The sequence below is a fragment of the Meriones unguiculatus genome, chromosome 3 (assembly GCF_030254825.1).
Source record: "Meriones unguiculatus strain TT.TT164.6M chromosome 3, Bangor_MerUng_6.1, whole genome shotgun sequence".
Taxonomy (NCBI): domain Eukaryota; kingdom Metazoa; phylum Chordata; class Mammalia; order Rodentia; family Muridae; genus Meriones; species Meriones unguiculatus.
This window is the reverse complement of record NC_083351.1, coordinates 25,066,089-25,092,241: the sequence shown is the minus strand read 5'-3', so window position 1 is coordinate 25,092,241 and position 26,153 is coordinate 25,066,089. Positions and strand designations below refer to the sequence as shown.

At 42.2% G+C, this 26,153-nt stretch overlaps 1 protein-coding gene and 1 pseudogene across 2 annotated transcripts in view; one reads left to right on the top strand and one right to left on the bottom strand.

Moving 5' to 3' along the window:
* The window catches only part of Thrap3 (thyroid hormone receptor associated protein 3), a 35,468-nt gene extending 14,527 nt beyond the window's left edge, over positions 1–20,941 (bottom strand). For both annotated transcript variants that reach the window (XM_021646576.2, XM_021646577.2), the window contains exons 1-3: positions 20,797–20,941; positions 7,792–7,945; positions 418–1,320 (exon numbers count right to left, since the gene is read on the bottom strand). In XM_021646576.2, the coding sequence (XP_021502251.1) occupies positions 418–1,320; positions 7,792–7,928 (1,040 nt within the window). In that variant the 5' untranslated portion in view covers positions 7,929–7,945; positions 20,797–20,941. The remainder of the gene's footprint in view (positions 1–417; positions 1,321–7,791; positions 7,946–20,796) is intronic.
* LOC110554164 (large ribosomal subunit protein eL33-like) lies at positions 5,671–5,999 on the top strand (annotated as a pseudogene).
* Positions 20,942–26,153: the final 5,212 nt, after the last annotated feature.

The window sequence follows — 26,153 nt, the reverse complement described above, 5'->3', positions numbered from 1 at the left end:
CCTTAAACTTTCCTATCTTGCCAATTCTCCTCAAAGTGTAACTTTCACCAGGGTGGACTGAATGGCAGATGTTAGATCCTATAGGTCTACAGCTCCAACAGGCAGTCGTGTTGGTAAAAAACATGCTTTTGGTAGCTGACCCATAAATCTCTGTTTTCTGACTTAGACTGGTAGAATACAAAGCAAGCTTTTAAATGTGAAAACATTACTGCAGACTAGTCTAAAGAAACTTACACAGCAATAAATACTCAGGAAAGCTAAAGATTTCCTTGAGTGCTGCCGTTAATGTCAGCTAATGAAAAGTCAAGGAAACAAGGATTCCCTTATTAATTACCATTAACCAGAGCAGTAACTCAGGCATTACAACTAAGCCACTGGCCAGTGATAACCTCGGGTATAGGAAAATGAGATACTTGCCTTTTTGTGTACGCTGCTCCTCCTGAAGCAGCGCTCTCCTCTTTCTGAGATGAACCATACGCAGAGCCAGCGGCTGGTGGACTCTTACCCACAGGGCTCTTTTTGGATGGACTCAAAGACCCAGAGCCATGGTCGAACTGACTTTGGTGTGTTCCAGACTGATATCCAGCACCACCTGACATAGATGAGCCCATCTGGGATGCATTAGAAAGTGGAGGACTAGGTTTTGGCACAGGGCTAGGGCGTGGTGACCTTCGCCTAACCACCACAGACTGGAGGGGGCTTTTGAGGGCTGGGCTTCTCTCCCGGGGACTCAGATCAGAAACTGAGGCTCGTGATGCAGAACCAGTGCCATAGGTGGTGGCATCTGGCCATGGCTTTGAGCTCTCAGACCCTTTCATATCTTGAGAGGCACCTCCAGAGAAGGTCTGCTCCTTAGCCTCATCTCCCTGGTTATCACCAGCTGCCTGAGACGGTCGGCTATCCTTGGAAGAGGACTTTTTCTCTTTTGTAGACTTGCGCTTAGATGACTCAACTCTGCTGTGGTTGGAGGACGAACGGGAGGATGAAGAACGTCTTGACCTGTCAGAGGATGACTTATCAGAGTTCCTAGAATGGCTCCTGGACCGTGGTGAAGGGGACCTTCTCTTTGGGGACCGGGATCTAGAACGGCCCCGACGAGGGCTGTATGCTTGCCGGTAGTTCTGCCAATTGGAACGGTAGTTTCCATAGCCACCTCTGTTATACTGGCCCCACGGATAAAAGCCTCGGTTTCGCCCACGGAAATAATAGGGCCTCCTGTAGCCTCTGTTGTGACCTCGGAAATCTCGATTCTGATACACTCTGGGGTGATTTCTTTCTCTGTTATGAGCTGGAGAATATGATCTGGAACGAGACCTAGAACTGCAGAGGAAGGGAATGGGGAAAACCGTTTTTTTATACAGCATTTTTCACACGGCATTTTATTTATAAAGCAACTCCCAACAAAGGTTAGCACTGCAATCCTTACTGTTCTGTATTATTTATTTATTTATTTCTAGTTTTGTTTTGAGAGCACGGGTATAAACTTAAACATCAATTTTCACCCTCAATTTTGTCAACTATAAAGACACACAAACCCAGGATACTTAGCATGTGGCTGAAGTTACAAAGATCTGTGTACTCTAACACTTTGGTTCCAACACTTCCATCCTAGTCCCCTTCTTGGTAGAGGACAATATCTTAAATAAAGACTCCAGATTGCAAAAACACAACTGTAACAGCTTACTATCAAAGAATACAGCTATTAAAAAGCTCAAAAGAATATGTCAAAACTAGATCATAAAACACTAGTTTTATGCTAGAGACTAAGGTCAAATTTCTGTGGCTAAAGTTCATTACCTCAAGGTGACATTAACTGACCATAAGGCACCTGAGCACAGGGACTAGAGCAAGAGAAGTAGGGAAACAGTCCCTTTCACTTCCCCACAATATGAACATCTTTCAGCTCAACCTCAAGGCCAGCATTGTGTTTATTTTAATATTCCAATGGAGCTGAGATCCACTGATAAAAAAACAAGGAGACCATCTAACATGTTCAAGAATACAAGAACACAACCAGGAACCATCAAAAAGGCCAAAGTCAGGGCCAGTGCATTGGCTGGTTCCATATCAACTTGACACAAGTTAGAATCATCAGAGAGGAAAGAGCCTCAATTGAGAAAATGCCTCCAAAAGATCAGGCTATAGGCAAGCTTACAGGCTGTAAGACATTTTCTTAATTAGTAACTGATGGGAAGAGGACCCAGCCTGTCTGGGTGGTACCATCACTTGGCTGGTCAAATTTCTGTGGCTGAGCTTCATGATATCACTCTCACAATGTGACACTATCTGACCACAAGAAAAGACTGGGTTCTATAAAAATAACAGGCTGAGTAAGCCATGTAGAGCAAGGTGGTAAGCAGAAACCCTCCATGACTTCTACATCAGCTCCTGCCTCCAGGTCCCTGACCTTTGAGAGCTTCTTTCTTGATTTGTTCAATGATAAACAGCAGTATACAAGTAAAGCCAATAAACCCTTTTGCTCCTCAATTTGCTTTTTGGTTGTTTTGTTTCATAGCAATCCTAACTAAGCCAGAGAAGAAGTCAAAGATCACAGCAGTCAGCAACAAGTCTGACAACCTGAGTTCCATTTTTTCAGTTTAATCTGATCTCAAAAACCCACACGGTAGAGAACCAACTCCCACAAGTTGCCCTCTGATTTCCACACATACATGAACATAAATCTAGTTACTTCAAAAAGCGATTTGTGCAAATTCACTGAGTTCTTTCCCTGCAGGACCCCCTTTATTTTTTGATGAGACAGGGTCTCAGGGAAGCCCTGGGTAGAACTTGTTATGTAGACCAGGCTGACCTCAAACTCTCAGAGAATCACCTGCCTCTGCCTCCTGGATGCTAGGATTAAGGGCACTGGATGAAGTTCTTGTATGTCATTTGTTTTGCCAATCATGTTATTAATATTACTAGTGAATACTGGAAAGATGTTCTCAAAATATAAAATAAAATTCCTTCAGGAACAATAGCATAATCAAAGTATATTGTATTCATATATGGGAAACAACACAATGAAATCCACTATTTTGTACTAATTAATGAGTCCAGCTAGGCAAGGTAGTGCATACACTATAACCCCAGCCCTTTCAAAGTAAAGGCAAAAAAAAAAAAAAAGCATCAGGAGAAAGCAAGGTACCCCAAGGCTACATGGCAAATCTGAAACTACTCTATGACTCTATGATACAAAAGATACTGTCTCAATAAACTACAAAAACAATGAAAAAACGGAGAAATGATTCAGTGGTTAAACGCAGTTGCTATTCCTCCAGAGGTCCAAAATTTGGTCCCTGCACAGGAGTTTACAACCATCTGTAACTCCAGCTCCAAAAGCTTTGATGTTTTCTAACCTCAACAAGAAGGCATAGGCGCGCGCGTGCACACACACGCGCATACGTGCACACACACACACAAAAACAAAAAACAACCCAACAACCCTTCAGGCAAGTATGTCAGTATATACATGCAATCCTAGTTACTTGGGAAGCTTGGGCAGAACTGAAGCTAGAGGATGGTCCAGGCGATTTAGCAAGAACCAGCTTAAAAACAAAATTTAGAAGGTACTAGGGATGTAGTTGACTGGTAGAGTGCTTAGCTACCATACAGCGGTAGCACCAGTTAAAAACACTGTTCTACTTTTCCAGAGATCCCGAGTTCAATTCCTGGCAACCACATGGTGGCTCACAACCATCTATAATGTGATCTGATGATGCCCTCTTCTGATGTGCAGGCGTGCATGCAAATAGAGCCACTGATACACATCAATCAATCAAAAAATAAAATAAAAAGTGGTCTTTCTAGTTAATAAACTTGCCTGAGGTTTTTGGGGGGTTGTTTTTTTTTTTTTTGTACTAGTAACCAAACACAGAACCTTACACACAAGCAATCAATCTCCCATGGAGATACATTGAGCTATGTTTGCTTTTTTTGAGACAAGGTCTTATTATGCAGCCTTGACTAGCTTCAAACTCAAGAGATGTCTAACTGTGCCCTTCCCAATGCTGGGACTGAAAAAGCCATGTGCCAGAATGCCTGGCTATGTGTGCTTTTAAAATGGTAGTTCCTGGGGCTGGCCAATAGCTCATCAGGTAAATGTGCCTGTCACCAAGCATTTCAATACAGAGCTCAATTTCCGGGACACAAATAACAGGAGAAAATCAACTCCTTCAATCTGTTCTCTGATCTCCTTACATTCACTGTGGCACTGCTGCGCGCGCGCACACGCACACGCACGCACACGCACACACACGCACACGCGCACGCGCACACGCACACGCACACGCACACGCACACGCACACACACACACACACACACGTAAAAGTAATGAAGCTGGACACATGAAACAATCAGTTCTTTTTCACCTTGAGAATCCTAGAGATCAAATTCACGTCCTCAGGCTTGGCACCAAACTATCCCGTGAGGCTCCTTGCCAACCCAATTCTTTTAGTATTGACCATGTTTTAATAGTTTTTATTATAGTAAAATTGTTATTAATATTCTACTTAATTATTCATTGCTGTTAATCTCTTTGTGCAGCTTATTTGTAAATTAAGCTTTATTATAGATGTGTACACAGGAAGAAAGAATACTATGCATAGGGATCAGACCTCGCTGTGAAACCAGGCATACACTGAATCTCGGGACAGTATCCATATAGATAAGGGGCTACTATTATAACTCGGTTTAGCAGGTGGCATTGTGTTTTTAAAATTCTATAGCTAAGCAAACAGTACCTTTAAGGAGAAGCTTACCTGAAATTTAATCTAAAGGTAAAACAATTGGTTTTCTAGTATTGTCCACGGCTCTTAGATGTAGCTACACCATAGAGAATAACAACTAGGAAAGATGCATCTAATTGTTAACAGTCACCATCTAAGCAAAATTTAAAAGTCAAGAATAAAAACTTACCTTCTATTATTTTTCATTCAGAAACAGTAACAATTAAAAAAAGATAGGAGAGGCAGATGCAGGCTATGAAACAGAATATGACCCCATTAAAGGGCTCTACTTGAAGGAGATCCATCACCAGCACTAAGGAGGACATAATTCATGTTCCCAGTCTTAGGCCTACTGCTGCTTCTGTTACCAATTACTAGAGTAAGGGAGGGCCCTGTGGCCCCTTGCATCCAAACCTGCAGTCATTGTAGCAGAAACATGAGGCTCTGCAGACTGCAAAGGAAGTTTTTTAAGGTCACTGAAAAGGATACAGTCTGTGAAATAAAGGGAAAAAAAAGTGAACTTTCTCCAATTCTGTAGAACTCAGCAGTTAGTTAATTTAAAGGCAAGGTTTCTCAAACTCTCAGGATAGATACTTTCCTTACAGAAGAGGGAAAACAAAAGGAAACAATAAAAACAAAACCATGAAACAGATAAGCCAAAAATAAAAAGCTGAGCTTACAGTGGCAAACTTATCTGGTTCCCCCCCCCAGGCAGGATTTCTCTGTGTAACAGAGCATGGCTGTCCTGAACTCACTCTGTAGACCACACTGACCTCCAACTCACAGAGATCTGCCTACCTTTGTCTCCTGAGTTCTGGGATTAAAGGCATGCGCCACCACACCCAGCTCCAGCTGTTTATCTGTTTCTTAAAAACAGCAGTTAGGCTCTTTCCACCATCCTGGCACTTGTGGAGGCCTGCTGGGAGCAGGACTTCTAAGCAGCAAATGTCTGGAAGGCTGTGGTGCAAGGCCATTTTTGCTGACTACAAGTGAGGTTTCCAGAACCAAAGAGAGCACACAGCTCTTCTCAAAATTGAAGGTGTTTATGCCCAAGATGAAATTGTTCTACTTAGGCAAGAGATATGCTTATGTGTATAAAGCAAAAAACAATAGTGACTCCTGGAGGCAAACAAAAGAAAACCAGAGTAATCTGGGGAAAAGTAACTCGGGCCCATGGAAACAGTGGCATGGTTTGTGCCAAATTCCAAAGCAACCTTCCTACGAAGGCCATTAGACACAGAATCTGTGTGATGTTGTACCCTTCCTGGATTTAGACTAATGAAAAGTAAACAAATAAAACTGGATTTGTTTAAAAACAAAACAAAACAAAAAAAACCAAACAGCAGCCAGGCTAACAGTCAAGATAAAAAGCGTATTTTCTAGGGGGGCAGGGATCTTCCAGAGTTTATAATCTCCTAGGTAATAAAATTAAAATTGGCTCTAGACCTACCCAACAAATTGCCTGTTTATGACATTGATCCTTCATTTCTCAAGTCAATCTCCACGCCAAATTTGTAGATCAGGAGACATGATCTGCCCAGAATTCCTGCTGTTTCAGAGTTGGTTGGCATGTTTCGATTTGGTCTGTATCAGTTCAATTTTGTTGTTTAGCTTTGGCTGTTCAGTCATGCTTGGCTCTGAACCAATTATTTAGCTTCCATTTACCGAATTAATTTTTAAAATGGTATCTTTCAAAACAAAATGAGCTGAAAATAAAATTTAAGTCACCTAAAAATCAAGATTGGGTGCAAGGCAGGACTCTCGAAGAGCCTCTCTGTTCCATCCCATGGCCTTGAGGTATAAACATAAAACCAGTAGTTTCCCCTTCGGTATTCACACATCCCTTTTTGTCTAGTCTCTAGTTTGAAATTAATTTTAAGGCTGACTGTTCACAGATTTCACTGCGATTTAACTTATTTTTGTTAGGAAGGGAAGTCTTTTTTTTTTAAACCAATTACACATTTAATATTTAATGTTTAAGTATGATAGAGCTACAAAAGCCATCAAGAATAAAACTTTACCTAAAGAAGCTTTAGGTAAACGTAAAGAAGCTTTACGTTTATAATATATTCTCAATAAAAAGATTCTAGAGACTCATTAGCAGAATTTCTAAGAGGGTAAAATGATACACCAGTACCCTGCTAGTTCAAATTAGGAAAAACAAATTCCCTTGAATATTTACACTAGTGTTTACCAATATTTACATAAAAATTATAAGCATTAAAAGCTTTTAAAATTAATCCTTAGAAGAATTTTAATTTTGTTTTGTTTTTCAAGACAGGGTTTTTCTGTGTAGCCTTGGCTGTCCTGGACTCACTTTATAGCCCAGGCTTGCCTGGAACTCACTGAGATCAGCCTGCCTCTGCCTCCCAGAATGCTGGGATTAAAGGTCTATGCCACTGTGCCCAGCTGAAATTTAGACCTTTTAAATTCCAGGACTCAAGAGCTGAGATGTAAGGATCCCAAGTTCAATGCCAGCCTGGACAAGACCTGTCTTGAAGAGAACAAAACCACCATGCTTTCAACCAATGAGAAACCTGTCTTAAGAAACCATCAAAAGAAGATGCTGGGCATCCGTTGGAAACATAACTGAAGTGGAGATGATTACTAAAGGTTTGAAAACTGAAACCGTATTCATGATAAACTAAAAAACAATCATTTTCACATTTTTAGCAAAAGAACACTGCTGGTGTTTATAATACTTTCAGTTTTAAGATCTGTTTTGTTAAATAAATGCAACTTGTTAGTGACCAGTACATTAGATATGTACCCATAACATCTGGCAAATGAATTATTCCTAGTTGTCCTTTCACTGCTGATAAATAAGTTTGGCTTAAGCCAAATCAAGTTAGTGAAAGATAATTAGCTGTATGATTTCAAGCAAGTAGTTTAGACACAAATAAAATGATCTCTTCTATAGTGAATGGAAGTGTGTCCTGTCAAAGAACAGAAATGATGCAAACAGCCTTGCAATGCAAGCCCATACTACCTGCCACATGACAGGTGCCCTTTAATACCCAAACAAACGCAATCACCATCTCAACATACAAAACCGCAACCCCTTACCTCAGCCTGCGCTTCCTTGAACGAGAGACAGATCGGCTTCGGGATCGAGACTTTGAAAATGAACGAGACCGAGATCTGGATGCAGATCTTGAGCGAGAAGAACGAGACCCAGACTTGGATTTGTTTGTTTTTGACATCTTGGAAGATATTATACCTAATGTGAGAGGATACATTCAAACAAATTCATGAGTTCTACAAATCTCAACTTCTCTAAGCACTGCAGACAGCTCACAATAAAATTATTTTAAAAGCCAACTCATAGCCAGGGATGTTCATGAACATCCTGGGAAGAGAGGCAGGATAGGATAAGATGGTCTATATAGGTACAGGTACATAGCTTCAGAGTGAGACCCCCAACTCAAAAACCAAAACAACCTTACTCTACCCTTTTTTATTTGTAGAGTTTTGAGGCTAGAAATATAGATAAGTAGTTAAGAGTACTTCTGTAGGGCTGGAGAGACCGCTCAACAGTTAAGAACACTGGCAGTTCTTCCAGAGGACCTGGGTTTAATTCTTAGCACCCACATGGCCATCTGTAACTTTAGTTCCAGGGCATTCCACACCCTCACATGCAGGCAAAACACCAAAGCATATAAAATTTTTAAAACTCTTAAAAAAAAAAAGTACTACTGCTGGTAGAAGACCTTAGTTCAGTTCCTACCATACTGTGTACTCTCTTTCTCTGTGTAGGCCAGAAGTCAAATTCCCCAGAGCTAGAGTCACAAGTAGGGGCTGAGAATCAAACTCAGGTTCTCTACCAATGTAGCACAATCTCATTCACTGGGCAACCTCTCTGGCCCAACACTAGATTTCTAGCAATCAGAACTCAAGGCCTCATACTTCCACAGCAAGCATTTTATTGACTTAACCATCTCCCCAGCCTTGGTGATTTTCTAGTCTCCACATTCTCCTTTTTCCCTTTGGTTTTTTTGAGACAGGGTTTGTGTCGCCTTGACTCTCCTAGAACTAACTGGCTATATAGACTCTGCTGGCTTTGAACTCGAAGATCAGCTTGTCTCTACGTCCCCAGTGTACAGTCCACCACCACATAGCTTATCTCCATATTTTGTAGAAGAGTCATATTTAATAAGTATTGTCAAGGCCAGCTGTGGTAGTACAGACATTTCATCATTACACTCAGGAAGCAGAGACAGTCATATTTCTGTGAATTTGAAGCCGGCCTGGTCTACACAGAAAGCTCTAGGCTAGCCACGATTACAAAATGAGACTCTGTGTTTGTTTTCCCTCCCTACGCCAAAAAGACAAGACAAGGTGTCAAGGGGAAAAAAAATTCAAAAAATAACTTGCATATTGTGTCTGGCTTTTATGTGGGTTCTTAGGGTGCTAGGCCTGCACAGCAAACACTTTTCCCAGTGAGCATCCTCCTTGCCTCCAGTATATTTTTATGATTTACTGAGTGTATTCAGTAAATCATATTATTGAGTCTGTATGGACTCAAGGTACATTCCTAGCACTTAATACGTCAGCAAGTGTCAGATGCTTTTGAAACTCATGATCTGGAGTTATGAGTGGTTGTGAGGCACTATGTGGGTTCAGGAAACCAAACTGGAACCCTTTGCAAGAACCTAAGTGCCCTTAATCACTCAGCTATCACACCAATCCCTCCCTGAGATATTATCAACAGAATCAAAGCATATATGGGTCTTGTGATGGTCTTCTTTCACTTGGCATGGCATTTTCAAGATTCAGCCATGATCTGGCATATCAGAAAAAAGAGGGAAGGGAAGATAGGAACTTTTCAACGGCCACATTAAAGGCAGTACATAGAAATTCTTGTAACACAAAAGCAAGAAACAGAAATGTAGCTGCTTAACACATATAAGGTCCTGGGTTCAATCTCTGCACCAAATAAAACTTGTATGTATTTGTATGCTTATCATCCTAGTACTGAGGAAAGAAGCAAAAAAAAAAATCAGAAGTAAAGGTCACACCACCTTGCCTGTTCCAGGACAAGCCTTAAACAAAGAGACCCTATCTCAAACAACAAGGGAGAGAATGGAAATAAAAAAGAACCCACCAGTCACATAGTGCTATTTGCCTCAGGGTAGTTGGGGAAGGAAAACAGAGCTCAGGTGAAATTTTAAACATGTTTACTATTTTCTTTGTTTCTCCTGAGACTGTACTCTCCAGAGTAAAAGGAAGAGGGGAGAAAGGGGAAACAACAGGAGCAGCTGAGGTACCTCTAATAAACACTTCAAACACTCTGAAACCCACCTATACTCAAGAAACAAGTTACAGACCTCTTTCTGACACTTCTGCTATTAAATGGCTCCTGTTATTTATTTTGTACTATAAAACTAGTAAGAAATTTCAATTCTAAGATCTTACAATTTATTGAAAATATTCACACCTGCTTTAAAGACTTTCCTAAAGGGCAAGAGTCATTCTGGTAATTTTACTGCTCAAACAACTTAAGGGTATTTTTGCTGTTTGTTTTTAATCCATATGTTATAAAAACAAAATTAAAAGCCAGGTGGTGGTATACACCTTTAGTCATAGCACCCGGAGGCAGAGGCAAGCGATCTATATATTCTAAAAGTGGTGGCAATGTGAGCTTAAGCCCAACTACTAGCCACCCACTAATAACAGATGTACTCTGGACTTTTGTTTAGTTACTGAAAACCATTCTTTCCCTTTTTTTTTCTCCCTCCAAAAATATCAACACCCATATGGGTAGGTGAAGCAATCTTTCTCATTGCTACAGACGAGCAACTAAAGGCTGAAATCCCTAAATGATACCAAGCAAGAATCTTGACTCCCCAAATGAGAGCAATTTTCAGCCAAAACCTTTTTCTGTAAAGTGCTTTTAGCTCTATTGGTTGATCAATAAATTAAGGATATGAAGCCAGGCACAGGAGAAGCCTTTAGTATTACCACTGGGGAGGAAAAGACAGGTGAGCTTTTGGCCAGTTTGGTCTATGTTAGAGTTTTAGGACCCTGTCTTAAACTAGAATGAGGATTTGGAACAGCTCTTTCTTACTGACAAGAGCTTTGAGTTACTCTTAAAACAAAATGCACAAGCTGGGTGGCACAGAAGGCAGAAGTTGGGGATAGGGGGTCTCTTGTGAGCTAGAGGCCAGACTAGTCTACAAAGCAAGTCCAGGACAGCCAGAGCTACACAGAAAAACCCTGTCTCAAAAAAAAAAAAAGAAGAAGAAAAGGAAGGAAGGAAGGAAGGAAGGAAGGAAGGAAGGAAGGAAGGAAGGAAGGAAGGGAGAAAGAAATAAAGAAAGAAAAGAAAAGAAAAGAAAAGAAAAGAAAAGAAAAGAAAAGAAAAGAAAAGAAAATGCACACACATATAACAAATTTTACAGGAGGCAGAGGCAGGCGGATCTGAGTTCAAGACCACCCTGGTTTCTAGGACAGTCAGAGACACAAGAGAAACCCTGTCTCGAAAAGGACCCAACCCCCAAAAATAGGTCTTTGATGGGTGGGTAGAAACCAACAGCAAGCTGAGGAGCCATTCATTTAAAACTTTTCCTCTATTATATCCCCAGTGTAAGCAACCTGTGCAATTTTCTCCTGAGAATTTACTCAATACAAAGGGTCTACTAAGATCATGATTCACCTCGGCAATTAATGTTTCATCAGCAGGGAAAGAGAATGAACAACAGAGCTGGCAGTTTGGATAATCTCTGACTCACCCCAGAGACCCCTCTCCATGTCCTGAGAGAGTGATGACAATTTCAGCACGCATTTTAAATGAGTTTGCTCTACCATTGGGACAATTTTCTCCTTTCTTAGAAAAACTGAGCTTTTCTAACTTAACTAATAAATGACCTCTGCTTTTCCAATTTCCATTATTAAACTAGCTGGGTGCCGTGGCACACATTTGTAATACCGGCACTCTGGGAGGCAGATGTGGGGGGATCTCCATGAGTTTGAGGCCAGCCTGGTCTACAAAGTGAGTCCCGGACAGCCAGGGCTTCACAGAGAAACCCTGCCTAGAAAAAACACAAAACAAAACAAAAACTAAACTGGCAGCCAATTGCTATATTAACCATTTTTTTAAAATTCATTGTGTGTGTGTGTGTGTACTCACTCAATGCACTGATGCCTACAGAAGACAGAACAAGGTGCCTGATTCCCTACAACTCTAGTTACAAATCATTGTTTTGTCATTTGCCCACTACGGGTGCTGGGAACCAAATCTGGGTCAGTCCTCTGGAGAGCAGGAAGTGCTTTTAACCACTGAGCCATTTCTCCTTTACCCATTTTCTTAAATACAATTATTACTAGATTTAGACTCAGTGGTGCAAACCCAGAGACTCAGCTATCAGGGAGGCTGAAGCAGAATATTCCAAATTGGATAGGTCATGGTCTCTACAGCATATAATCATTCCCCAACCACTTGATACACATAGTCATTCATTTTCACAGGTTTTTATAAAAAGCCAATTCCAACTGTATTAAGAATATACCACCATACCTGAGTATACATTAACCTGTTTAAAGATCAAATCCTCTTCCTACAAGTTTACCACAGAGATTTAGTAGAGGAAAAACATGTAAGTGTATTTTTATTTTGGTTCTTTGACATGGTAGTGTCTAATCTAACTGTGTAGCTGAAGCTATCCTTGACAGCCTTGATTCTGACTAATCCCACCTCCCAAATGCTGAGATTAACAGGCATATGCAACCAAGTCTGGTATGAATGTATTTTGTTATGTTAATTTAATAACAGTTTATTGTAGCATCTCAATCATACTATTACCTGGTCCAATTGTATCACCTCCCTCCTCATCCAATCTCTGTACTTCTCATCTGTTCCTTCAGAAGCAGGTATTGTTTTTGGTGTAACCCTGGGGATGAGGGATCTATATGTGCTAGACAAGAGCTCTGACACTAAGCTACAGGCTTGATTCTTTCCAGGATTTTATAAAGCTGTATTTTGCGTTTATGCATGTGGAACTGGAGTTATAAATAATTGAGACTGCATGCAGGCACCAGAAACTAAACCTTAGTTCTCTGCAAGAGAAGTGGGTTCTCATAACCACGGAGGCATCTCTCCAGCCCCAAAGCAGTAATGGAGTCTTTTTAACTTACTTCCTGCACTTGCTTTCTTTTTAAGAAAATAACACAAAAAACCATTCTCCTGAGGGGCATAGGCGAGGAAGAGGGAGGGTAGGATTGGGAGGAAATGAGGGAGGCAGCTACAGCTGGGATACAAAGTGAATAAACTGTAATTAATAAAAATAAAATAACTAAAAAAATAAAATAAAATAATTAAATAATTAAAAAAAAACTGTTCTCCTAAACAAAAAAAAAAAAAAAAAAACACAAGCAAAACACACACACACACACACACACACACACCAACCCAGAATAAACAGAGATTGGCAAGTCATGCCAACAGATTAAAGCAAGAAGATGGAGAGTTCAATGCCAGTCTGGGCTACAAAAGATCCTGTCAAAGAAATCAGGAGAGAAAAAAAACAAAAACAAAAAACAAATTTGGCCTCATAGATTTAGTTTCCTAGTTTGGTAGACAAAAACAAAGTTTATCCTTTTGGCTTTTATTCCCCCTTGGAGGGTATAGTCTGTAACAAAAACTGACCCCAGAAGTTAGTATATCCTGCCTCGGCCTTCTAAGTACTGTAATTACAGGCATACATAATAATAATCCACATCCTGACTATATAATATTTTGACATTTAGGAGGCTGACACAAGAAAATTGTCAATATGGAATGGGCAAAGTAATCTTGTCTCAAAAAAAATTGGGGATGGGAGGTGCCTTCAAAGACGTAAGGGCACTTGATGTCAAGACTGGCCTGAATTCCGCATGATCCATAAGACAGAAGACTCCTGAAAGTTGCTCTCTGACCTCCACATGCAATGTTTGACAGGGCATGTTGGCTCATGCCAGTGGAGAGGCAGGGGCAAGCAGATCTCTGTGAGTTTAAGGCCAGCCTGGTCTACACAGTTTGTTCCAATGCTATACAAAGTAACCCAGTCTGCATAAAAAGTGAACAACCAAAATAAAATGAAAAAAACAGGCGGGGGAAAAAAGATGACTGGGAACGTAGCTTAGTAGCCTAGCATGCAGGAACACCATATAAGCCAGGTAGATATGCACACATGCAAGCGTGTAATTCTATCACTATGGAAGTGGAGAAAGCAGAGATCAGAAGTTCAAGGTCAGCTGGGTTCCCTGGCACATACCAGTGATCCCAGCAGTCTGGGAGGCAGAGGGAGATGGATCTCTGTGGGATTAAGGGCCTGCAATTGCCCATCCCTGGTTTGGAAATTATTCTTTGTAATAACTAAATCTAAATGTAGTGCAGGATAAATGCATTTGAGAAGTTCTTTTGTGGTCCACTAGCACTACCTAGTCATCTATCAAAGTATTCAGAGAAACCCTGTCTCGAAAAAAAAAAACCAAAAAAGTATTAAGTCCTTACTTCCATTAGTTATTAAATATGCAAAATCACTAATAAATGAATAAGTATATGGCTGTTTCAAGCTTCTTGAGCCATATTTAACTTTTATTAAAAAACCGATTTCTACACTTTTGATATATTGTTTCTATAACTGTCAAATGTACACACATTATTGTTCTTAAAACAGACAAGGAATGAAAAATGTTTCTCCTAGAAGGTCCAAGTAATTCAAAGCCTATTAAGAGTTGAGGAAGGTTAGGCAGTCCAATCCTAGCACTGGAGGTACTGGAGGTACAGGAAGGCAGACAGGAGTTCAAGGCTGACCATCAGAGCTACACAGTGAAACGTTGTCTCAAAAAAAACATAAAATTAAAATGCAAAAAGAATTTTAAAAGCAAAATACTAATAATAATTCCAGGGTGTTTTTTTGGCAGTCCTGGAAATTGAACCTAGAGCCTCTGCATGCTAGGTAGGCTCTCTACATCCCAGAGCCCCTTTTTTTTTTTTTTTTTTTCTCAAATAGTCTTGCTATGCTCTGCTACTATGGCAGACTTGCTATCTAGCTTGGATAGGCCTTGAACATTTCATCCTGCATCAGTTTCAGAAGCTATTGGAACTAGAGGGAGGCAACCAACTCCAAACTCTTTTTTTTTTTTTTTTAAAGATTTATTACATATACAGTGTTCTGCCTGCATGGTTCGGCTGCACACCAGAAGAGAGCACCAGACCTCATTATAGATTGTTGTGAGCCACCATGTGGTTGCTGGAAATTGAACTTAGGACCTTTGGAAGAGCAGCCAGTGCTCCTAACCTGAGCTATCTCTCCAGCCCCTACCCCAAACTCTTGTACTTAGCCTTCCCCTTTGCTTGGTTGGCCTTGTCTTCTGAGACAGACTAAACTATGCAGTTGCCACATTTCAGATGCTATAAAGCAAAGCAGGCAGAAAAAAAAATGAGACTTTGAACATAAGCCAGCATGGGCAGGGGGTAAATCAACGTCTTTTTAAAGGCACTGCCTTCTAAAACCCCTTGTGTTTCACTTACAAAACAAAGTGTTTCCATGTTTTAGGGGTCTCTCCTTTAAAAAAAAAAAAAAAAGTCTTTTTATAAGATGTTATCAGGCCAGACTTTGATCCCATAACTTAGGAGGCAGGGGCCAGCCTGGTCTACACAGTAAGACATAATCAGGATATATTAGTAAGAAAAAAAAATTTTTTTTTCAATAAAAGGGAAAAAAATCAGAACATGAAACTTAAAGGGGAAAAAGCCTAAATAAATAAAAGCCACCAAGGAAATAAGGCACCAGGATTATTTTCTGAACTGAGATTGCTGCAGGCAGCAAAGTAACAAGCCTCTAGTAAGCCAGGTTCCCTAACTTCTGATCCTGCTGGTATCTCTGCCAGGGTCCCAAGTCCTGGGATCACAGGCCAGCTCCACCATGCCTAGTTATGGAGCATTCAGAGACGACCTGTATCAAAAATGCAGAAAGGAAAAGAAAAGTAAAATACCTACAATAAATGGACAAGTAGGATACAGCTGCATGTCAGGGATATCCATCAGGCTATGCTGAGGGCTGAAGTCTGTGGCAACCAGGAAAGATATGTCTCAATCACAAAATAGCTACTGTAAAACAGACCCACAGCTTGCGAGAACTAATTTTTCAAAAGCAGCCTGAATCTGTATTTACATATATCTATTTTCAAATGCTGATAACTAATTCAAATTTTAACTCCACGTGAGTCAAAAATCAATCTACAGTCTGGATTTAGCCCAGAAGACTTAAAATTTCAACCTCCACCATAACAAGAAATACATGGATGTTCCATTGGCAGCTAAGACAGATAGATATAGCCTATGCTTCCTCTGTTCTTCCAGGTCCTGAGTTCAACTCCCAGCACCCACATGTGGCTTACAAACATTTATAGTGAGATCTGGTGCCCTCTTCTGATGTGCAGGCAGAACACTGTATACATAATAATAAATTAAAAAAAAAAAGGATCTATAAACAAGACCTAGGAGCTGGAGCTGGCTCACAGGTTAAGAACATTCACTGTTCTTCCAAAGGTCCTGAGTTCAATTCCCAGCAACCGCATGGTGGCTCACAACTAAGATCTGGTGTGCAGGCAGAATGTTGTATAAGTAATAAATCTAAAAAAAAAAAAAAAAAAAAAAAAAAAAAAAAAAAAAGACCTAAAGGAGACAGTTCGGCCGTCCTCAGATATCTGCCAAGTGCAAAGACAGCCTGAGCAACCAGGCAGTCTCACACAGAAAAAGAAGCAGGTGGTGGTAGCCTAAGTCTTTAATCCCACCACCCAGGAGGCAGAAGCAGGTGGATCTCTGAGTTTGAGACCAGCCTGGAGTACAGAGTAAGTTCCAAGACAGGGCTGTCCTGTAGACCCTCAAACTCAAATATCTGCTTGCCTTTACTTCCCTAGTACGGGATTAAAGGCATACGCCATCACCTCCAGTTTACTGTGACTTTTCAACATGCTTGTAATATATTTTTGATCATTTAATTCCCTCTTACTGCCCTTTCTAATCTCTCTCCTTTCTTCCTACTACTTTTTTTGTGGTACTGGGATCAAACTAGGGCCTTGCACATGCTACTGAGCTCTAGTTGCACTGTATTTTTTAATTTTCTTTTTTTGTTTTTTTGAAACAGTGTCTAACTTCCAAACCTGGAACTCTCCCTATGTAGAGCATGCTGGCCTCAAACTCATATAGGCCTTCCTCAGCCTCTTGAGAGCTAGTGTTAAAGGCATGAGACATCACACCTGACTTTTTCTTCTGAGATGGGGTCTCCACAAAGTTGTTGGCAGGCAATGAACTAGCAATCCTACCTCCCTAGCCTCCTATATAGCTAAACTTTTTTGTATTTATCTGAATACAATGGAGATATTTTTTAAAACCCACACACTGCATAAAAATTATACAGAGACCCTGGGCCTCTTGAACTCTGTGACTCAGGAGAACATAGAGGTAATCCCCAGCCTGGCAGTGACAGACGCCTGTGATCCCAGCACTATGGGTGGCAGAGGCGGGCGGACCTCTGCGCTCCAGGCTAGACTGCTCTACAAAGCAGTCTAGGACAGCCAAGGCTACATAGAAACCCTGTTTGCAGAGAAAAAAATAATAAAAAATAAAAATAAAAAGCTAATCCCCAAACCCTATGCTTCTTCCATTATTCCACACCAGAAGAGCACCATCTCCAGCTTAGACTAGTAGCTTCTTCATTACACCCTTATAATATTTTCCAAGTACAGCAAAAGTGAGGTAACATACGTATTTCTTCCCCCAACCTAAATCACAAATCTTTCTTCTTCATTTGTACTAATGAAAAATCCACTCAGCAACTTACCATACCTCTCTAACTCACCTTAAAAACAGTCATTCCTGTCAGCCATACTTGGCTTAAAAAAAAGGAAAGGAAAGGAGGAAGGAAGGGAGAGAAAGAAATCTATCCATCCCTATTTGAGCACTTACTATTCCTTTCACCAGAGTACTCTTTGATACCCCACAGAACTGGCTCCTCACTTCCCTAAAAAAAGAATTCTAACCAGGCATGGTACATACCTACAGTCCAAGCACTCAGGAAGCAGCAGAGGCAGATGGATCTGAGTTCAAGGCCAGACTGATCTACATATCAAGTTCCAGGCCAGCCAAAGATACACAGTGAGACTTTCTCTAAAACAAAAAACAAGCAAACTAAAAAATCCAGCAAAACAACAAAACCACTCTAATCACAGCCGTTAGGTCTTTCTTAATGCCATGCCACTTTTCTCAATTTATAATTGTACCTGCTCACATCCTGTCTTCTACTAGTCTCAAAACAGTTGCCAGGCAGGCCTTGAACTGGTGAATCATTCACCCATTCACAGTTAAGTAGTTCACTGATCCTAGATATTTATGAAGCAATCCACCAAAATCTAGTATTTGACCAAATAGCATTAATTACATTTCCTTCAATTCAGGATGTCATCATTTTCAAAAGAAACAGGGTACCATTCTAAAAAATCTATTCATTCTAAAATATATAAAAGCCAGACATGGTGGCTGATGTCCTTGAGACGTCATCAGGTCATCCTAGACTGCAGAGATCCTGTCTCAAAGAAAGGAAAAAGAAAAATAGAAAAAGAAGAAAACAAAAAATAAACTAGTCTGAGCTTCCCCAGGCAGTCTAATCTCTCCTTTATACTAAACTTGGACACACTCCAACATTTTCTTCCAAAAATTAACCAATACAAAACTGATCACTTTTCATAATCCATATATATATATATATATATATTCTTTTTTTCTTTTTGCGAGATGGTCTCTACACAGGCCCTGCTGTCCTGGAATTAAGTAGAACAGGCTGGCCTTAAACTCAAGAAATCAACCTGTCTCTGTCTTTCAAGGCGTGCTCTACCAAGTCCAGCTCTCCATAGTCTTTGGTTTTTTTTCTTTTGCACTGAGGACAAAACAAGGACTTTGAATAAGAAAGCACTCTATCACTGAACTACACCCCAGAAATATGATCCATAATTTCACTGACTAACCCAAATTCCTAAGTGCCCATACTTAATATCAAAAATTTCATTAAGCACTAACAATTACCAGCACCCCAAACTGAATTGTACTTAGTCTGCAGACTGAAGTACCAATCTTACTAAGTATGACTGTTCATCTCAGCAGTCACCAACACTCAGAAGAGGCAGGAAAGGCCCTATCCAGAGTAAGTCAATCTATCCATCTCTAAAACTGAAGAGCCTTCATGGAAACTAAAAGAACGGAAAATCAAATTAGTGGTTTGTTTGGTTGGTTTTTCAAGACAGGGTTTCTCTGTGTAGCTTTGCCTGTCCTAGTCTCACTTTGTAGAGATCCGCCTTCCTATGCCTCCCAGAGTGCTGGGTCAGCTAAAATGTCTTTCTTTTCTGAGACAGGTTCTCACTATGTAGTTCTAGCTGGTCTGGAACTCTGAGATCTGCATGCTACTGCCCTGAGTGTTACAATTAAAGGCAAGAACCACCACACCCAACCATAGAGACATGTTCAGTTATTTTTAACTATTTTATCCAAAGGTGGAGGTCACCTTTGGGAGGTGAGGGAAGGCTGGGATCTGAGACCCTGTGTTTTTGGGGTTTTTTTGTTTGTTTGTTTTTGGTTTTTTTTGTTTTTTGTTTTTCTTTTTAAATAACCAATCTGGGTGTAGTGGGAAAAGCATGTAAAATCAACACTGAGATAGAGGCAGGAGACTAAAGAATTCAAGGCCAGTCTCAGCTACATACAATTTAGAGGAGAGCTTGGACCCTGTCTCGGGCAAAAACAAGAATTAAAAAATGCAATCATGCCTAAGGAGTTGCACCACTTCTTTTTGATTCACCAAGTACTAACATTAGTTCAGGATACACGTCTGCAAATAACTAAGAACTGCAAACAAAGAACTGTTTTTTTCCACAAGTTTCAAGGCACCAGACATCTTTAACAGAACAATGTACACATCTCAGCTGCCTTGTCTTAGACTAAACAGGCAGTATTTCCTCAAACAAAACTAGGAAAAGTCTGAAAAATGACAGTATGCTACATGCCTTTCCACTCAGGACCCACAATCAAAACTCCCATACATGGTAATAGCGGCTAAGCAATCTTCAACTAATTTCACTGAATGTTTTCAGTAAGTTATTATAGTCAGTGCTATCACTGCCATTTTAGAAAAAGCCAAAAAAAAAAAAAATGAAACTTTTAAGTATCTAGAAGTGAAGACTGAAATATAAAATCAAAAGCTGGTTAAGCCGATTTTACTGGCTCCCTCCCATTAGGTCCTCGCCCCTAGGAAGGCAGTTTTCCTTCAACACAATTAACAACCTCCCTGTTAACACAGTACTCTCACCGATGGCTTCCAACTGCTGGGCACCAGTGTTGCCACCATGCTCTAAGATTCAGGAGGGCAGAGAAGACCGAGAAAAGTTGCTTAAGTGTGGGACACAACTGCTTCTCATAAGCAAGACACACGCCAATTGCCACTGGAATGCAAGTCAGTCCCACTTGTAACCCAAGGAAAAAGTGGGAACTATTTTTCCCACAGGAGATAAATTTGGATTATGCTCATTTTGGCCACAAGGCAGGAGGAGAAAAAAAAAAAAAAAGAGAGAGAAGAAAAGAAACGGAAGTCTTAACATTTAGTATCTATCTGCCACATGCGCCCTAGAAGACAGAACGAGGCCAATGGAGACCAGGTGGGGGAAGGGCGTTCAAGAGTTCCCGGAAAAAAAAAAAACAACACACAATTCAAATAATGGGGTTCGTCCCACCAGGGGAGGGGGAGGGGAGAGTTGGGGGAAGCCGTCACTTCTGCACAGTGCATAAAAGTATGCAAGCTGTTCCAGAGAGCTGGCGGCCAGAGCCTAGAGGACTAGGCCGAAGCGGAGCGAAGCTCTGAAGGGCGGGGAGGGGGAGGAGCCGAGCGAGCAAACCCGCTCAGAGCAGGCCCGGGCTGAACGCGGGCGAGCGGCCGCACGTAGGCCTTACCCTGGCCGAGGACAGGCCGCCGCTGAGAAGAGAAAAAACCAGAAACGCAGGCACCAGTTGCGGTGCCCTAACTCCCATTAGCTGCGTCTACTCACCTGGACCGGCCGAAGCGACTACAGCTGCAGTCTCGCAACGGCACAACCGGCCCGAACCTCGCCCCCGCCCGACAGCGCGCCCCGCGTCCCCGCTCTCCGACGACGGCGGCTACCGCCTTGCTCCGCTACCTCCTGGGAAATGTAGTCCTAGAGTCCTCTATCCTGGCTCACCGGACAACCTCTCGAACTCTATTTCCCACAAGGCAAAGCGAGCGTTGGGCCCGCCGCTTTGCGTCACGCGCCCAAAGATCGGAGGTCACGTGGCCGTCTGTGTTGCGTCCCCTCCCCCCGAGCCTGGGTGGCCTGAGGAAGAGGGAGGGAGATGGACGGAAGGGGCGGGGGCGTTGCTGACGCCACTGCCCCCACCATGTTGGAGAGGCCTCTAGGGGGCTGAGGGAGGGCCGGAGCCCCACCCCCTCGCCCTCCTCTTTGCGTCGGTGGGAAGCCGGAGGTCTGGTGGCTGCCAGGCCTATTTGGTGCCGTTCTTGGCCCTGCCCTCTCCTGTTTCGTGACCTTGAGCAAATCGTGTATCTATAAAGTGTGGTGCATAATTTGTGCCTCACTGAGCTCCTGGGAGGCTCCGACAAAGGAAGGCGCTCAAAGAGCACCCGGAATCCCGACGACGCAATGCAAAATGGACAAGAGTTGTTGTTTTGATAGTGTGACCTCGGGGGACCCAGAAGTCCGGATGGACCTCGCTCTCTCCAGCAGCCGCCTCTCACCCTGTTTTATGACAGAGCCCAATGAGGTTTTTTTGGGTTTTTGTTTGTTTGTTTGTTTCTCTCGCCGGTTTTACAGCAAGGCTGGTTTTCTCTGCTATTGCCCCAATGAACTCTGCAGAATCCTGGTGGATCCTGTGGGTTCGAAGCCAGCCTGGTCTACAAAGCAAATCCAGGACAGAAGAAAAAATTAAAATAAAACTTTTTCTGTCATGCTTTTACGAGCCCAGCGGCTCACATCTGTGGTCTCAGCAGGTGGAGCTCTGAGTTTCAGGACAGCCAAAGCTATACAGAACCTGTCTCAAAACAACAACAAGCAAAACCAAAAGTCAGGACTGGAAAGAATGCTTAATAGTGCTTACATCCATATGTAGCATACACTCAGATATACACACATAAATCTTTGAAAAAAAAGAGACTCAAACTATCCATGTTACTTTTTTGTTGTTTAAGAAATTATTTCATGGCGAGCAGTGAGAGAGCACACTTTTAATCCCAGCTCTCAGGAAGCAGAGGCAGGCAGATCTCTGTGAGTTCAAAGCCAGCCTGGTCTACAAAATGAGTTCCAGGACAGCCAGGAACTATGGAGAGAGACCCTATCTCTAAATAAATGAATGGCCACCACCCATGTATTTGTTTGTGTTGGTTATAACAGGCTCTTTGGTCTGCACAGCCTAAATATTGACCTATTTACACCTTATAGAAAAAGCTTACTGGTTCTTGGTGTGGAACCTGCAGGCCCTAACTTAAGCTAGAAGGTCAGGAGACATCTTGCCAGCACACGCATAGGGAGATGATTTTTCGGTAGATGGTGGTTGTAATTTGCGGTCTTGTTTCTTGATATGGTGTGCCCCCTCCTTCTTGCCTGGGAGGAGGGACTGAGATTGCTGAAGGCTTAGGGGTTGCCAGGCCAAAACCAGAAATTGCTAAGGACTAGAAGACATCTACCAGCTAGGGCTATTGTTTACCAAGGCCAAGTTCCAGGAGACTCGGAGCTGGATTATTCCAGAGCCAACACAGGCTTCTAGATGAGGAGGGTATGAAGTAGACCCATCTGAGAAAACCAATATGAGTCCAGCAGTTTTTTCTTACTGTTTCTGTCCTTGAGTAATGAGGCCTTGGCAAAAGAAACAGTTCTCTTTTCAAAGGGAGTAAGGCACACTTTATTCTGGAATTAAATATGAATGACCATGGATATGAACACAGATTAAGTCATCCCAAATTCCATATTCCAACTTGGTAATAATTTGAAGTTTTTATAATAACAAAAGAAAGAAGGTTGTAAATCAAAAGATTTTTCAAATAACGTTGGAGCCCAGAAGCGGTGGTACACAGTGCCTCCCAGCACTGGGGGGGCAGAGGCAGGCGGATCTCTGTGAACTGAGGGCCAGCCTGGTCTACAAAGTGAGTTCCAGGACAGCCAGGGATACACAGCAAAATATTGTCTCAAAACCAAACCAAACAAAATCAAGTACATCCATGGAAATATTAAGTAAGCAGTTACAGGAAGACAGGAACATACCAGCTCTAGGCCTCATGCTGTCTGATGACACTATTAGCCTCTTAAAGAGTGACGAGAAGGGCTTCATTACGTTAATACATTTTTAAATGTTTTATCTGTTAGTCACAGGATATTAGGTTAGACATAGAGGTGAGCAAAGAATGGCTATTTAAGGACTGAAGATGGCTCAAGATAATTGAATTAGACCTGGATCTGCAACATTCCAACCTCTTGCCAACCACTGACATATTAATCAGCTAATCAGCCATGTAGAAATTTCAGTGGAAGAAGCAGCTTTCTTTCGGGAATAGCATTCACAGCTCTTTTTGACATCTTCAAGAACCTCCGGTGGGCCTGTGGGTGTTGCTGTTTCCAGGAAGGGATGGGTACCCAGGCAGTAAGACTGGTTACCTTAACTGGGCGTGGTGGCACACACCTTTGATCCTAGTGCTCTAGGAGGCCGAGGCAAAAACAAACAACAACAACAAAAAACCAAACTGATTGCCTTGGAAGCCACAGCAGAACACTGTGAGCGTGACCTCCATGGCACCGGGCACATACTTGGTGAGCAGACACACATGCAGGCAAAACATTCATACACGTAAAATTAACTTTTTCAAAAGACTGTAAGGATCTGGAGAGTTGGCTCGGCAATTAAGAGCAGTTGCTACTCTTGCAGAGGACCCAGATTAGATTCCTAGCACCTACATGGTGGCTTACACTATCTGTCACTCTGGTCCCAAGTGATCCAATGCCCTCTTTTGACCTCCAAAGGCATGCACATGGTACATATAATATATGCAGGCAAAACACTCGTAAACATAAAATATTAAAATAAATCTGAAAGAAGTTTCAGCCAGGCTGTGGTAGTGCACATCTTTAATCCCTGCACTTGGGAGGCAGAGGCAGGAGGATTTCTGAGTTTGAGACCAGCCTGATCTACAGAGTGAGTTCTAATCAGCCAGGGCTACATAGGGAAACCCTATCTCAACAAAACAAACCAAACAAACAAAAAAGACTGTGACTACTAGACCAAGCAGATCCAGGAGGATGGAGCTAGCTGACAATTACAGTCCTCCCCCAAATAGTTTAGGCTGGATAGCTCAGCAGGAATTGCCTGCTCCTTACTGTGCATCAGAGGAATGAGGTGATGGGACAAATGCTGGGTGCCTGGCCTTGCATGACAGCCGTCCTGTTTCACATGCGAGAAAATTAAGAATCAAGAAGCTGTGTGCCTGAAGCCACAGCTAAAAGCAACCAAGAAAGGATGCGGGTGTGGCTCTTGGGTAGACCACTTGTCTGACGTGTTTGAGGGTCTTGGATCAATCTCTAGCAGAAAGAAGGACAAGGATGAGGAGAGAGGAAGGCTATGACAGAAGCTTATATCTGAAAATAGATTGTAAACTTGTAATAATGTTTGGTGCATCACTTCCTAATTATCTTATGATTTTTTTTATTTGGCTTTGTTTTTGAGACAGATGTTTGATACGCTGTTTGTTAGGGTGAGTGTGTGCATGTGTGTGTTAGTGTGTTGTGTGTACATCCTGGTGGAAGCCAGAAGAGGGTGTTGCCTCTCCTGGATTTACCAGTGGTTGCTATTCCAAGACAGGTACTGGGAATTGAACTCAGGTCCTGTATGAAGGTCAGAGGACAATTTGCAGAAATGGTAAATCTTGATGGCAGGCTCCTTTACTCACAGAGTCATCTCAAGGGCCTTCCTTTATTTTCCTATTATCAGTTATTGTGGTAGACAGGGTCTCCTTATGTAGCACAGGCTGGCCTTGAACCCAGGATCTTCTGAGTGCTGGAATTATATGAGTATACCGCTAGCCTGGCATTTTCAGAGCTCTTGAAGTTGTTCACGTGTGCTGTGTTCCCCTCTCCCCAGCCCCACCTACAGTAATTTCAGGCTGACGATAGTTTGACATTGGCCATAAGAACTGGAGAATACTACAAACCTTGTCCTTCTGGAAAGCACCCCTCCCCGAGCTCCATGTCATCGGTATGCAGCCACCAGCACAAGGGAGACCTCCAAAACCTCCAAACCTTGTGACTGAGTTTCCCAGCAGCCCGCCTAGCAGAGAGTTTCCAGCAGACAAGCTGATTTAGAACGTCAAAAGAACACTAAGTCCATAGCCAAGGCTGATCAAGACCTTCTCATTCTCTTAACCTCTAACTGCTGAGTTCTGGGAATTACAGGCTTGTGTCACCACACCCAGAAATGAGGTGTTTCTTACGTCTAATTCCATGGAATAAATGTATGCTTTCAAGGCATGGTGAAATACCTTGAGGACTTGAAAGGCTGGGGTAGCGTGATTGCTTTAAGCTGAGGCCAGCTTCATCCACACAGTAAATTCAAAGCCAAATAGTGAGGCTAGAATAGTAAGACTTTGTCTCAAAAAAAAAACCAGCCAACAAACAAAATATATGCTTGTTGCTTTAAGTACTGTGTACATCCGCCCCAGGGTTCATTGTTCTTCTCTCAAAGAGCATGCAGGCAGTCGTGGCACAGGCTTCTAAGCCCACCACTGGAGAGGCAGAGGCAGAGGCAGGCATAACTGAGCTTGAGGCCAGCCTGGTTTACCAAGCAAGTTCCAGGGCAGCCAGGTCTCCTTGCCCAGGACTGCACCCCTGTTTCAGCAGCCTTTCAAGCCCCTATTCAGTGTCAGGGACCCTCTCGGTTTACCTGGCTCTTGAGTCTCACCAGTTGAAGAGATGCTGGTGTGCATGAGAAGGTATGCACAAGGACTGATGAGAGTGCTCCAGGCACCTGGAGGACGCCTCCTGTCAATACATGAGTCTAGGCCCTAGGAAAATGGCTCACAGTTCAGAACACTCGCTGTTCTCGCAGAAGACCAGGGTTAGAGTCCTAGTACCCACATGGCGTCTTACAACCATCTGTAACCCCAGTTCCAGGGATCTGATGCCCTCTTCAGATCTCCGAGGGCACCGGGCACACACATGGGTGCACATATATATGTGTAGCCAGAACACTGGTGCACATAAAAAGAAGTGAACCAAGAAGAAGACGAAAAGGAAGAGGAGGAGGAGGATCTGAATCTGGCTGGGCAGATATTATTTTTTTGTTTTCATTGTTGTTGTTGTTTGAGACAGGGTTTCTCTGTGTATCCCTGGCT